At 43.9% G+C, this 15,620-nt stretch overlaps 1 protein-coding gene across 6 annotated transcripts in view; it reads right to left on the bottom strand.

Annotated features, from left to right (window-relative positions):
- WDFY4 (WDFY family member 4) overlaps nucleotides 1-15,620 on the bottom strand; it is a 288,917-nt gene that overhangs the window by 34,450 nt on the left and 238,847 nt on the right. For all 6 annotated transcript variants that reach the window (XM_011355393.2, XM_011355394.2, XM_011355392.1 and 3 more), the window contains 4 exons: nucleotides 7,405-7,447; nucleotides 6,109-6,228; nucleotides 3,833-3,950; nucleotides 1,893-2,002 (listed from right to left, as the gene is read on the bottom strand). In XM_011355393.2, coding sequence (XP_011353695.1) covers nucleotides 1,893-2,002; nucleotides 3,833-3,950; nucleotides 6,109-6,228; nucleotides 7,405-7,447 — 391 coding nt within the window. The remainder of the gene's footprint in view (nucleotides 1-1,892; nucleotides 2,003-3,832; nucleotides 3,951-6,108; nucleotides 6,229-7,404; nucleotides 7,448-15,620) is intronic.

Genomic DNA, 15,620 nt, shown 5'->3' with positions numbered 1-15,620 from the left:
TGTCCAGCTTGAACGAATTAAGGACTGCTCAGATTAGATCTGGCTGATTGTAGGGGGAAGAAGAGAACTGACAATGATTGATCACTATATAGTGTCCAGTCCTGAGTTAGGGGCTTTACTCACATTTTCTCATTTAATCTCAACAGCCTGATGAAATGTGCATAATTAACCCCCATTTCCTAGGGTAAAATAACTTGTAGAATATCTTGTATCTATTGAGTGGCAGAGCTTGGCTATAAATCTTGTGGCTGATGCTGTTTCTATTTCATTACGTTCCCTCTTTATGTGAGAGGACCCTGAGTAACAGGTAGAGATAAGCTTTAATGCATTAGACTAAGGGGCCTCTAGAACTCCCTAGATGGCAAGTTGTTACAAAATGCATCACCCTCATCATCAACAGTGATCATCGTTTCTTGTGGATTAATGAGTAACATCTGGATGTGTTTCCTGGCACAGGGTACAGCTCTGGGACCAATTGTGTTCCAAACCAAACTTACTTGAAATGCTTGTTGCCTGAGAAAGGCTCAGGGGAAGCACACTTATTATTTTTGAGTGAATTTCCAGGGAGAGGGGTTATACAATGTCTAGACAAGCTATGCTGTTAAGGAGAGAGAAGACTGCCAAGAAACAGAACATAGGAGGGTTTTTGCTCATTGGAGAAAGCACCTTGAACTTGCCTACCCATTCCTGCCCAGAACATAGGAGTTGGCATTCGTGCTGAAGAGTACAGACCCAGGCGTTGGCTTTAGTGCTGACCTTGATTCTCTGGGAGTCAAGGTCATTCAGATGACTGACCACAAAGAGTGACCTTGCGGACGAGGTCAGACCAAAAAACACGAATCCTGGGGCATTCATGTTTTTTCTTGATGAAGCTTTGCTGTCAGAACAAGTCCATATTATGTGGCCTGCTACCCACCATGATCATGCCTTCCTCTCCCTAGGACCTTTGCAAGGCCTGAATCAGATCAGGCCCTAAACTTGGGTCATGTGCTATATTTGCTGTGGAGTTGGCCAAGCCAGCTGGCTGCAGCTGGGCTACCCAATGGCCCCCCGCAGTCAAAAGCTGTATCCCTGGGGTAATCTAAGAAGCAAGATCCCAGGGATAACGTTAGAAGGGGAAGAGGAAAAAAAATTCTCTGCTGCCCATGAGGGACATTGTCCCAGCAATCCTACATGCCTTGGACACTATTGTCCACGCTGAGTCAGACTTGCTCACTTCCAGCTCATGGGAGGCCAAGCTAAACTTGAATTTCAGATAAACAACATTTTTTGTTTTTAGTATAAATCATTATTTATCTGAAATTCAGATTTACATGGGTGTCCTGTAGTTTCATTTGTGAAATCTGGCAATCCTAAGCTGGCATGATGGTCTGTTAGTTTATGTGTGGGCAAGTTGATTAGTTTCTTTCTCTTGTTTAGCTGTTCATTTCAGTATTCATATATTTTGTTTGCCCTTTTAAGCCTCTCAGCTTATATTTAGGATAGCTTTATGTATTCTGATGTCACAAGTGATAGTCTTTTCATTTTTCCTTCTTCGTGTTTATTTTTATAATCTTTGACCACCTACCTTCAAGGAAATCTTCAAACCTCCTGCTTTTGCTTTTCTACTAAAACCTATTTATGTTAAATTTCTCCTCCCATATCTCTCATTTCTTATATTTTAGAGTCTTTTTTGCAGGACTGTGGAGCAGACATACAGGTATAACTGATAAAAAGCAGCCTGACTTGGCTGTGCGGACCAGAATCCTGGAGCCAGCATCAAGTGGGAATCACTGGCTGAAGACTGGATTTCTAGCATGGGGGTCCCTACCTCATCTAAGCCCAGCTCTTAGTCTGTGAGATACGGCTGTGTATGTGCAAGGGTTGGGGGAAGGGTAAGGTGGGGAGCTCACCTGCAGACAGCAGAAGGCCTGGGTGAAGGGTGGCATCCGGACCAGGTAGGAGGCAACAATGATGGCCGAGGAATAGTGAGTACAGTAGTGGCATTGGACAGTCATGTCTCCTGCAATAAAAGGACATGCTTGGGTGTTTTTCCCACCTGTCCTGGGATAGGCGGCTGATACTCAGACTATATACTGCTCAAGCACAAGCAACAACGATGAGCCCTGCTTTAGAGAGAACCTGCAGGCCAATAGAACCTTGGTGTTCTGCTCACAGAGCAGAGAAGGGGAGGCTCGTTAACTCAGGGCCATCCCAGAAAGTGAGGACATGAATTTCCTCATTTCCAGAGGGAACTGGACCACTGTTGGCAGAGGCATAAACTTCTCCATTTTTCTGCATCTGGGGTCTGGTGGAGCTGGAGCACGGAGGCAGAAGCAGCACCACGGCCAGATCATTCCAGCAGAGAATATGAGTGATGCTGCCACCTGTAGAGCATTGCGTCTGCTGTGTGCCCTCTGTCATTCTCTCCGAGTTCACACGTGAGTTGATGCTATTCATTATCTCCATCTCACAATGAAGACCAGAGCAAATCAGAGACTTGCTTATGCCAGCAGTGAGTGGCAGAGCTGGCAAGCAGCACAGTCAGCAGAGGCCTGAGCCAGCTGCTCCAAATATTTGTTTAGTCAGCTTCCTGACAGCCAGCCCCATACTCAGCCTAAAGCCCGCCCTCGTGTCCTGCAGGAGTCCTTTACATCAGAATTGTTTGGGACGTGGTTAGATATATTTGTACAAGGGCTAAAATTCAAGGTGAAACTCTAATGCACATTTGGGTTAAGATGGAAGAGGATGGTGCCAAAAAGGGCCCTGGCTGGGGCACAGCTGGTGAGATCTAATGCTCCTCTGGCCTGTGTCTGTGAAAAGGACCCAGCAATGCCCGGCAGCCGGAGGAAGAGCAAAGGACTGAGAGAGGTCATATTGATTAAACTTTAGCCTCCGGAGGAGATATCAGGGTAAGGAGGGCCTGCCCACCCCTCCCACCTCCTCCCATCTGCACCACAAGTGGGAGGCAGGGCCCTTGGCAGAGGCCATGTGGCCTCCTGGGGCTGCTTGGGATGCAGCAGGAGCCTGCTTATCCTGCCGAGAACCTGCACACACCAAAGGCAAGGACTCCGGGCCCAGTGAGCCTTCCTGAAGTGTGCTACCTCTGGTTCGTGGGGGAAGTTTTCATGGTTCATTGATGGATTTCTTTATTTTAATAGTTATATGTTTATTTCCTAGTGTTTGAGAAAACCAATACAGCTAGCATCAAATGCATGATAGAAAACTTTTTAAATTCATTAAAGTTTAAGAAGTGAATAAACCCAAAGAAAACTATTAAGGCGAAAAGAGCACAGGAGGCATGCAAATGGGCAAAATTTGTAATGGTGATATGCAGATGAACAAAGTTTGAGAACTAGATTCTAGAACCACACAAATGTAGGCTCTGCCACTTAGAGGCTATGATCTCAAACAAGTTGCTTGAACTCAGAGTTTCAGTGTCCTCTGTGAAAAGGACCATTGTACATATGAATGCAGGTTTGCCTGTGCCTAAAATATAGAAGGCACTGAACACATGTTACTTCTCTCTGCCTTTCTTGCTCCTAGATATGGAGGTATGAGATCTTAGGATGATAGCTTTCAGTACCGGTTGCATGCTGGAATCACCTAGCTGCACCTCACCACAGACTTATTTAAATCAGAATTTCCAGAGATGGGGCCTGGACATCAGTATCTTTTAAAAGTTCTCCAGATGATTCTTACATACAGCCAGGGTGTAGATCACTGGATGAGGGAGTTCTGTATTCAAGTGTAACTATTTGTAGGCTAGGTGATGGCCTAAATAATCATCGGCTATGATTTTTAGGCATTCAGACGAACATTGCAGGCAAAAATCAAGCTGGGACCTACTCACCTTCAGTCTTCTCGACCTCTTTAAACCTCTGAATAAATTTCAGCTTTCTTTCCTTAGTCTGGGCTCCCATGGGCTTCGAAAGATCCCTGAAAGTCTTGGGATTCATCAAGTTCAATGTCTAGAAGGCAGATGTGCAGCTGGAATTAACTCCCCTAGACCCTCATGTGCCCCATTGAGACTTCAGGAGCCATGCTCTTTAGTTTTATGGTTCTCTTTATTGGTTTACTATCATTTCATCTGACCCCATCTGGTGATTAGCAGGCATGCTGGGGTTTTATGGCCCTGGAGCCAGTGATCCACAAAGACTTAATAGGAAGGAGATGGAAAATGAGAGGAGGGAAAGATTGAGTTCACATTGAACCTGTTTCAAGTTGACCCGAATCAGAACATGACCACCAGTTATTGAAAAGAGACTTTCCAAAGATTTCCTGTTGTCTATGAGGCACCTGGCACTGCCCTCCTGGAGCAGTTTGCTTCAAAAGTTCAGGGTCCTTGTTTAGAATCAAACTGATTTTCAAGGAAGTGAGAAGTCATCTGTTTGTGAAGGAAAGGAGAGAGACAGCCTCATAACTCTGGAGGCCCACTCCCTTCTGCACTATGAAGACATGTAACCACACTCCTCCCTCTACCCTTGGGAATATACAACAGTGAAAACCTGAAGCGTTTTCAGGCCAGGTTCCCTCAATGTTTTCTTTTAGTAGAGATGTTCTGTGTGATAATGGAGGAGCCACATGTTCTCTGGATTTCCATGTCATTGCAGAAGGTATTTATACCCTGCTTCCTTTACACTAGCAGTGAATACCACAGTTTTGGGGAGTAGGGCCTGTCACCATCTCATGCCTGCAGAAGCCAGGTGGAGCAAAAAAGGAAGCAAGCTCTCTTAAGAACCCTGAGTGCTGGCACGTATGGAGATACACTCAGCTACAGCCAATTTTGCTGGGGCAGAACTGGGCTTCATATTTGCCAAATCTCCTGATTTTCCAAAAGATACTGAAAATCCAGATTTGGAGAAGAAATTTCCCGGTTTTTAAATGCGGTGAGTAACCATATCTGGGGCAAACAAAAGGGGTTGGTAAACCAGCGCTTTGTAAAATGTAAGTTAAACCTGAGAATTGCAAGTTTCAATTCTGAAATACCTCAGCTTCAGGTGACCATGACTGCAATGAGAAACAACATATGGCTGGTGAGAAAAGTTTTTCTGTGTTAAATGTCTTTAAGTGCAGATAGGAGGTCACAAAAGACTGAGGCCCCCTCTCCCACATCCTGAAGGTCAGCCATTGAAGCAGCCCAAGGCAGTACTGGCCAAGCCTAGTCTGACCCAGGACCCAGCCACATTCTGCCCTTTACACACATAGCCTAACACACCTCCAGACAGCCAGAACCTCAGGTCCTGCTTCATAGCCTAGTCTTCCCCGAATGAGGTCACCTTGGTCCAGCTGTGTCAGCTTTCCTCCTCCTCTCTCCACTGCCTGATGAGGTCCAGGGACAGAAGCCAAAAAAAGTGAGTTATCTGGTCTTGCCATCGGCCTCCCCTATTGCCACATGTCTCAGTCCAGATACTGGGGACAGGGCACAGACCATCATCTCAGTTACTGAAGTTGGGCCACAGAGGAGCGTTTGTTCTCCGTGTCTCCGTGTCTCTGTATTTCTCTCTTCTCTCTCTTTCCTCCCACATCCCAACATACATGTTGATTCTAGGAACAAATTCTATGGCCCACCTCACTTGAAGGACCAGTATTGGCCCATGGAGTTATCTCAGCAGATGAGCATTAGTTGCCCTCTGAGGCAGATGTTAGCAATTGTCCTAGTCATGTTGATTATCTCACAGGTAAGAATATCTTTCCACAGGTGGGGCTGAACAGGAACCCACACAGCTGGACTCAGAAGCCTCCTCCAGGTCAAGGAACTGAGCATGGAGCAGCCTCAGCTAGGTGGACTGAACCTTGCAGCAGAGACTCTGTGTGCTGTTTAGGGTGCTCTGGTTATCACAGGGGTTCCCCAATCCCCAGGCCACTGACTAGTACCAGGTCCATGGCCTGTTAGGAACCAGGCTGCACAGCAGAAGGTGAGTGCCAGGCAAGCGAGTGAAGCTTTATCTGTATTTGCAGCCGCTCCCCAATGCTAGCATCACTGCCTCAGCTCCACCTCAGATCATTAGGCATTATATTCTCATAGGAACACTGGTCCCTGTGCCAAAAATGTTGAGGACCACTGAGTTATCAGAGTCAGAAAGCCTCAGAATGCCTGCATAGCATGGATGCATGTGAACACCGTACCTGTGAGGTGTAGTCGGCCAGGACCCACGGGAACACTGGATACTGCATGTAGTCATTGTAGGTCCTCCCGGCCAGGGTGTTGAGGTGCATGAGATACTCGAAATTGCTGATATCCCTTTTCTACCAGAAGAGACAAATTGGAAATAAACCAAACACATTTAGCATCTTCTTGAGGGCCACTAGGGTCTACCTCTTAGCCCTCTGCAGGAGACCCTCACTGTGTAGGTGAGAGTAGGCAATACACATTTCCGTTGTTACTTGTGCACTTTGTGCATGAGCCAGGCTACCTCAGGGAGGCCACACTCATTCCAATATGATCTGAAGCAAATAGAGTCTGGAAGCAAAGCTGGCCAGAAAGTATATATATATAGCTCAGCAGCCCACAGCCAAGGATAAAGCACTCGTTTGTGTTAACTGTTAGATGTGATACTCAAAATTTAGTTAAAATAAAAGCACAAATGCTGTGGGTAAATTTACTGATGACCTTGTTATGATTTTAAAAAATAAGCTGGGAGGACTTTACAGTCACAGAGAAAGAGGCCTTCCCCAGTAGACTGAATGACTTGTCCTCCTCTGAGACTTCAGGAACTTTCTTCTCCCTGTCCCTTCCTTTGAGAAGACACTCACTCTTAGGGTCTTCAGTTGTACAGTCATGGATAGAGACAGGGAATGCATCTAGGAAAAGTTCACCAAGGCCAGCTAGTGAATGAACAGTCCAGTACAGTCCCATATCATCTCTGATGCGGGACAGCATGCTATGGTCTCTCCTTTCCTTGGCCTGCTCCCGAGTGACCAAGAGTTACTTTTTGTTGCTATGTGATCTCTAAGACTAGCCCTCTTGGAGTCCCTTCCTTTCACTGAGAGCCCTAGGCTGAAAGTCAACTCATCCCATCTGGGAGCCACAGTGAATGCCTGTGTCCTCCTGAGTTATGACCATTTATATATATGTATACACCTTCAATGATGGAGCATTGCGTGCACCTGGGGCATGTGTACGTGTGCACGCACGCACGCACACACACACACACACACACACACACACACACATACACACACACTACCCAGCTCTGACTCCAAGACTCAAGAATTACCTTTAATCACCGAGATTTTTTCATTAAATTATTTGGGACATTTTGGTAAATTAAAAACAAACAAACAAACAAACAAACAAAAACAAGATCCCTCCTGACACTTCCACATGCTTTCTTTCTCCATCTCTGGGACCTCAACTATTTTCCGATTTGCCTTTCCAAAGAGTTTCCTCAGACTCAGAGTCCTCTGAGGGGGTCACTGTACCTGCCACCTCTGCAGCATCATCTTATCAGAGCCAGGGTATCTCCTGTAGGACAGAAAATAAAGGCATTGACCAAATATTTCAAGGCATGAGCAAGCGAAAAGGTGAGACTTTCTGGAGCTTTGTGGGGCCAGGGCATCCAGAAGACTCACAGATTCCCAGGACACATGGTAGCTCTCCCAGACACAAGATTATTATCCGAGCTCTTCTTGCCCCTACCCCACCCTATTGGAGGTTAGGTTCTTGCAGTCACTGTCACACTTATGTGATGCCAGAATATGCTGCTGCCTTAAGGGAGGCCTGTGGAGAGTCCCAGGGACATCCAGAAGCAGGCTCAGGGGCCTCATACCCCACACGAATTTCTCACAGATACATCTTGGCCTTCTTTGTCCTTGTGAATATAATATATGTGAATATATTTACATACATGTATTATATATGTATATAGTTAAAAATGCAAACAATTGGAAGGCCATCAATATAAAATAAGTTTCCAAACTACTGCTCTCACTAAAGAAATATCTACAGTTAAGTTTTCAGAAAAGTTTTTCCAATATTCCTGTCCATATCAATACATAGTTTTTGGATTTTTTTTTTAATCGATGATAAATGGGATTTCCTCATCCACACAGGACTCCATCCTGCTTCACAGGCTAACAGCATGGCATTCACTTCTCCAGCAGCAGGACACCACTGTATAAGTGGATCAGAACTATGTAAAATGGCCCTTGTGGTGGCTTTGTTTCCACAAATCATGTTTCCATGACCACCTTCAGACATAAATCTCTGGATACTTCATGAGTGTCTCCATGAGATAAATTTCTGGCAGAGATACCACTGGGCTAAAAAGTCTGAGCATTTTCAAGTTTGCTACATATTGCCAAATTGACCTCTTACAAAGCTATACTTATTTAGGTTTCTACAAAGACAATTAAGAAATACAAACTGAACTAAAGGAAAACCACCTTTGACTACTCTGGCAGGGAAGATTTAGAAGTGTACCAAGATGCAGTGTTGGGGAGGATGTGGGGAAGGGACCCCCTCCACATGAAGTGTTCCCAATGCTCAGTGGAAATTTGAAGAGGCCAGTTCCTTGGCCTCTGTGGTGTCCCTTAGCAACTTTTCCAGTTCTGTTTCTTTCCCTTGTCTCCTTGAGACTCTCTTTCTGTTCTCAAGACCGGGTCTTTGCTCAGATGTTCTACCAAACCAAAGCAAATCATGTCTCCTCTTTTTAACCATGCCCTCTGCCTCAGTGCTGTTCAGGGGCCCACAGACCTACCTACATGCTTTCTATGTTCCACCCACATAGACTGGGCCAGGATCCTTCAGGCCTCTGCCTAACAAGTCCTGGCTGCCCAAATGGCCCAGCAGAAGCAGCACCTCATCTCCCATCACAGCACTGCTGTCATATCATCTGTCCCAGGGTCTCCATCCTCCTCATTCAATTCTTTCCTTGGCAGATTTTCTACAAACAGAAAGCAACTCCCAGACTGGGATTCACCTCTTCCCCGCAATAGATAAATTATCTATTTGGTCTGTTTTATCCAAGCAAATGTCAATAAATAAAGGCAAAACATGGTTAATTTTTTTTGCTTTAGTTTGCAAAGACTCAAGTGAAGATTTGGTTCTCCCTCTCTGTGAGCCTGCCACCTACCCCGTTCTGGAAGGCAGGCCACTTTGAGGGCTGTAAACAAGGGCAGAACTGAGGCTGGAGACCGTGGAGTTTTCCCCCTTGAAAAGGATGTGAAGCGAGCCTTCCTGAGGATGTGGAGTTGAGCTACAAGGATGTGGAGTTCATATACCAAATACCAATTTCTTATCTTGCTACTTCATTTTAGATGTTTGACAGAGGAGTGGAACTAGAGGGGTCAAATATGCCTGTTAGAGTCCAGGAAATGAGAGACAGCCTCTGTCATTTTGCCTTTCAGAAAGGGTTCTAGAATTTTACCTGTGATCTTTTGTGACACTGTACCAGGTAGAATGGTGTGCAAAAGATAAAGGCATTTCACCATCCCATTCCTCATTTCATCGGCTATGAGCTCCAAGGAAGATCCATCTTTTTGTTACCATCAGAAAGGATGTCATTACCAGCAGTGCCAACACACTAACTAAAGGTGAGCTCAATTTTTTAGTTAAAAAAAAATCATATTAATCTGAAGGCGATCACAGAACTTTTGGAATGGTCTATGTAGATTTCATAAATGTCTGGTAATTAAAGCATTTAAGAGTTGACAAACTACATTGTTCCATCAATATAATGGAAGTTTTAGATTAAATAAGGTGCCAGAGATGACTCCTGATTTTCCAAAGCCCTCTGAGGGCTGGGGGAGGCAGCATGGGAAAGAGCACTGGTTTGGGAGTCAATAGAATCTGGGTCCAAATCCTGTCCCCACCACTTGACCACTCTGAATTGCTGTCACCTCATCCTTCGAACACAGCTGACCATATCTGTAACAACAGCATGATGGGAGTGCAAGTGCGATCATGGGTCTAGAAAGGCCAGCACAAGCTTCCTCAGTGGGCATAGTTCTAGCAGATGTTGATGCTGTTCCAGAGCAGGGTCGATTCTTTCCTACTCTGAGTGGAAAAAGAGTGTGGTGTAAGAGTGAAGACTGACTTCTGGTCAAGACTTGCCGAGTATCTTTCTGTATGATCTTAGAATAATTGTGCCACCTATCAATCAGATCACCTGCTCTGTCAACCCAATAGACAATAAGTGTGAGGAGCTCCTCAGGCTTTGCTATGGAGTCTATAGGACAGGAGTTCAGCCCAAAGGGGACCTGGGATGGAATCAAGAAGAACGGAAGAACTCAGGGAGGACTGGGGAGGCTACTCTGCCTAACCTGAAGGTGGCCTAGCATGGTGGGCCCAGAGGACAGCTAATCAACCCCACTCCCACCCCAAGACAGGTCTCTAAGCTCCTCTGGATGACTTCCAAAGATGAGAACACTATCTTCAATCAGAATTTTGCGAGTAGTCAACAACTACATTGGGTTCAAATCCTTACTTATTTTGAGGGGTGGGGTGATTTTTATCCATGCTGCTTCATTTTAATCAATTCTATGTCCTTCAACTCCTAGAAGTGCTTTAGAAGCTCAAGTAATGTTGTTACATGGCCTCGGGGCCCTCCTTACTCCAGTGCCCTTGGTTTGCCTCATCATCTTGTTGCCTACTCCACCCCCTTGGACCAGCTCCACCTGACTCACAAGTCCAATCCGCCATGAGCCTCGCCCCCAGAGTGAGCCAGAGGCGTGGGCTAGCAAATCACCTCCTCCCTAGAGAGGCTGGCAAAGAAGCCTGGAGGGACCTTCAGAGGGTGGGCTAGGCCAGGCCAAAGGATCTCTGCCAAGGGACTCAGCTGGTTGGAGGTCATACCCTCTTAGCCCAGGAAGGGATGGCATCTGAGGTCTCTGCCCATGCTCCTCCTTACCACTGGGGCTAGGGGGCTAGGGCTAATCCTTAGGCACTGAGAAAACAACCATAGGTATCCAAAGAGGGCCTACGGGGGAACTGTGGCTCCTGAGCTAAAGTGGACATATTTGAAAATTCTGCCTCCTCTCCAAATTCTCTTGTGTGTGTTCTGTTTTTGAGACAGCTATGAGCACATGGTGAAGTGAATTAGTGAGGGACTGAGAGAGGTCAAGAAAATATAAAGCACAATGAGAAGAAAAAGTCACTCATCTAGGCAAACTAGAAACGTGATTGCTAGTGGGGTTTGGGCTCTGCCCCAAAACAAGGCAAATATCTGCTGGCTTCTTGCCCAGCTTTTCACCTGCATGAGGCTCCAGTTTAGGTTCCAGATTGTGTTGAATGATGCTGGGGAGGCAGTCTGTGGCATAAGCAGAGTTTTCCATGAGAAACCAAGAGACTGGCCGCAGAAACACACTTTCTCTCCTTTTTTCTTCTCCTCAGAAGCAAATTCATGTTAGCCTAGTTTTTAGATCTAGGTCATAGGTCAATAGAAATCTATAAAGAGACAGACATTTTTGCAAACTAGAAATTTTCCCCTATATTAACAGGATATTGATTTGACCCCTTCTGTTACAACTTCCTGACTTTGTTCATTTCTCTAACATGTAGAAATCTTGCATACAGCTCTAGACATAATAACAATAATTGTCTAATGCATTACAGATTGCAAAGACTTTTTGCCTGTTGCCTAATTTTCACAAAGCTATTCTCTCCATTTACAGATGAAGAAATGGAAGCATGGGGTGAGGGAGTGAGGTATAGACTAGGAAGTTTGCACTAGCTGGCTGGAGCCACCCCAAGGTCTGGCGCAGAGCAGATTCCCAAGAACTCCCAACACATTGGGCTGTGCAGAGCACCTGCAGGGACCAAACCTTGACCCAGGGCCCTAACTCCCAAGAAAATCTCCTTCCTCTGAAGAGGAAAAGAAAACAAAAGCAAACGAAAAGCAACAACAACAAAAATCTTAGTTCTGGCTAGATTAGAAGGCAGATAGATACCTGACAAACTAGTATTTTATGTATATTGAGCATTAGAAAGGTAATTAAATTACTATTACACACCTAGGCCATAAACATAGTGCTGAACATGTTTTGAAAGTCTGGAAAGTTATGCAACATGAAGTTACCTCCAGATGCTGAAATTGAGTGGCTTTAATTTTATAAGGTTTTACATATCTGCATTTTAAAATGTATCTATCTTGTGTGTTTTCTTACTTAAAATATTGATTTTATTTTTGCTTATCTGTATTTTATGATTTTCATATTATTTATTTTCTAATTTAAATTATGCACTTTTATGAATATTCTAATTAGAAATACCCTAAGTAGTAGGATTCCAGGTAATTTAAAATTTTCTACTTATCTTCATTTGGTAATTATTTTAAATCCATTTATTGTTTAAATTAAATGTCCTACTTTAGTTTTGGATTAAACAAAATAGTAGTGGGAAAGCCTGTACATAATTGTTTTATGTACTTAAAATTCATGAATTTAAATTTTTATTATTAACTGTATTTCAAATTTAATGATTTACTATATTTTTATTTTTAAATTAAAACTATTCTGTTTTGCTTTTTTGTACTTTCCAAAATTTTTGCTACTTGAATTAATTTTGCATTTCAAATTATTTGCTAATTATTTTATTTATTTCCTATTTCTATCTGAGTAGTGCAATTTAGAGTATTTTTAATATTAATTTGTATAGATGCATTTCTAATTTTTCTACAATATTATTATTTGCATAATTTCAATATTTATCCTTTTTTGCCAATTTTCTCAATTTCTAGAAGTTTAATTTAAAGAAAGAAATCTGAACAAAAAGACTATACAGGCACAAATATATTAATTACAGCCTTATTCATGGTAGTGCCAAATTGAAAATAACGGAGAAAGCAAAGTCCATCAAATTCAATATTACACATTCATTCAATATAGATTTAAGAAACTACATGTCAGCATTGACATAATATTGATAGAGAAAATTGCAAGAAATAATTAAATTCAAATAAACAGATAAAAGAGCGTTCTCAAAAACCAAAGACCAGAAAAAATATTTGGACAAATTACAAGGAAGTAGAAGATATCCCATGGAACTCAGTGCTATAGAAGTAAGATATTTGTTTCTTAAAAGAGACAAACATGGCTTGTTTCTCGGCTAGCAATGGCCACTTCTGGCTGTCTCCGTGGAAAGCCGCTCTGTCTTCTATCCTCCTACTGCGTGCAGGAATCTTGCCACACAGAGGAAACTAGCCTGCTGGGAAGTTTGGGTACCCTGGAGACCCTTTCAGCTACTGTGTTCTTTCACCTTGCAGGCTGGCATTAAGACTATGCTAATTAACTCCAGGCGAGTCTCCTGTTGCCTGGTGACAAAGTTTCACAGTTGAGGAGGAAGAACTGGGACTGTCAGGGTAAGTTTTTCTCTGGTTGTGGCCTGGCATTTATAGATTAACTTTGCCAAACAACCACTTCAAACTCTGCTTTTTCTCTATCCTCCTTTGAGTAAGCAACTTTGGAAATGCTGGTTCTCTTGAGTATGCTTTATTTACAAACCCAGACATGAGCTAATTCATTATTTAGAGAGGAGGAAGCTGGCCCTGAGACCTGGGTAGAAAGGGCAGCTAGCTGAAGACCCAGTGGTTATTCTCAGGTGCCTGGCTGTGGGCAAGCTTGGAACGGGTCCGGTGCAAGTCTGTGGGGCCTTGAGGTCACTTCTAATTCTTTTTATAAAGTCTGAGCCTCCTTGAGCATTTTGTGGCTCCACAGCAGGTAGAGACTAGCATTTGAACTGCTTCTTCCCTATGGCCATTTACCCCTCTAAGGAAACTGCAGTATGGATACTGGTCCACTCAGGAGGCTCCAGCCTGGAAAGGTAACTTCAGCAGACTTTACTTGATTACTGCTAACTGTGGTGGGCTTTGGAGCACAATCTGCCTTTTAAATACAAGCTATCCTGAACACCGGAACTGGGTCTTGCAAAGAGAGACTCTTTATGGAACACAGTAGTAACACAGGCCTCATGTCCCTATTTCCATGACAGATATAATGAGAAAAGATATGTGTGATTTTTGACCAGCTATTTGGCGTCTCTGAGCCTATATTGCCAAATCTGTCCAGTGGAGATAAAAATTAATATATTAGCTGGTTATGAGAATTACTTATAATGTCTATAAAGTGACTGGCCTATAGTAGGTGACCAATAAAATCCATACACAGTCTGAAGGCAGGAACCTAATTTTAATGTGTTAAAAATTATGTAGTATCATTGCTTTGCAAAGAGTCTGGTGCATAGTAGGTTCTCAATACATTTAAGACCTATGTGGCTATTATGTGAATCAAATACTGAATACTAGCTCTTGTGTGATGAAATTGGGAGTCAGAAAGGTTAGGAAACATGTGCAAAGTCACACTTCTAGAGAAAGACAGAGCCATGACTGGTCTCCAAGCTGGTGTGCTCATGTCTTCTGGGTCTGAGCCTCAGCCTGGAAGGGAGCAGAGAGGTTAAGACAGCCACTGTCTGCTCTGCAGAGCACTTGAGCCTTCATGGTTGTCTAGAGACTGATTTTTAGGACCTGGTGTGTCATGACTCCAGCTTCTTTTAGGGGCACCAAGGATCTCCCACAGCTGCCCAATGCTTTTTGGCTGGCAATGCTGAGGAGAGGCGAGGGTGACCATGTTCTTCCCTCCACCCATCATCTGGGTGATGGGAAGAGTCAAAGCTAGATATTTCTTAGTCCCTAGTTTCTCTAGAACACAAGGTGTACAATTCTCCAAATGGGTATGATGGCCTACCTTCCTGCATGATCCATTGCCAGCTTTCAGTTCATTGCCAAATTGATTCATTACCAGTTTTCAATTTTCAAGCTCTCTACCAGTCTCACATAACAGAACTCATCCCAAACCCCAGAGCCGAGTCTGATAACACACACGTGCTTTCTTTTTGGTGAAGAATGAGCCTTAAGAATGGGGCTTGACCTAGACTAGGATGAAAGTTCCCATAGAATCTGGCTCAGTTCAGGCTAGAGGCCAGAAAGCATGATGAGTCACGAGCTTCCCTGTCAACCCAGAGAGCCAAATTTATCACAAATGTTGCAAAGTCAAACTTTTATGGAAAAGCCAAATGGCAGTTAAGCCCACAGACAAGGAAACTGAGCTAATACCGGCTCTGCTTGACTAGCATGTGACTCTGACAAGGGACATACTCTGGAGGCTCAGTGCTTTATCTGTAGAGTGAACTGGATGGATTAAATGAGATAATGCATATAACACACTTCGACATAAAGTTAGTGCTCAATACAAAAGAGTGAGAATATATAGAAAACACCAGACCCACTAGAAATTTTAGCCTGCTCCTGTACTTTGTCTGACCCACATATGCAATCCAGAAGACTGTTCTGTCAATTCTGCTTCAGCTACATATCCTGAATATTTACTGTCCTCCTGTGTCTATCCCACCCCTTTAGTACACACCACCTTCCTTTCCTGCCTGCAACCAGCCTGTCTTCATTTACTCTCCCTTATTTATCTCTGTTGACTTCCCAGCAGCCAGGATAACACTTCTAAACTTTCATCCAATTCTCTGCCCTCATCTTCTACCCAGTCTTCGCAGCACCTGCTCCCCCACATGTCCTTAAACACCTCAAGCTCCTCCCTACTGCGAGGATTTTTCACTTGGTACGAATCTTTCTGAGATGTTCTTCCCCAAATCTTCCCATGTGGCCTCTTCTTAGTATTCAAGTTTCAGCTCACAC

The sequence above is a fragment of the Pteropus vampyrus genome, unplaced genomic scaffold (genome assembly GCF_000151845.1).
Source record: "Pteropus vampyrus isolate Shadow unplaced genomic scaffold, Pvam_2.0 Scaffold20, whole genome shotgun sequence".
Taxonomy (NCBI): domain Eukaryota; kingdom Metazoa; phylum Chordata; class Mammalia; order Chiroptera; family Pteropodidae; genus Pteropus; species Pteropus vampyrus.
Note: the sequence above shows the minus strand (reverse complement) of the source record. Positions and strands in the feature narration are given on the sequence as shown.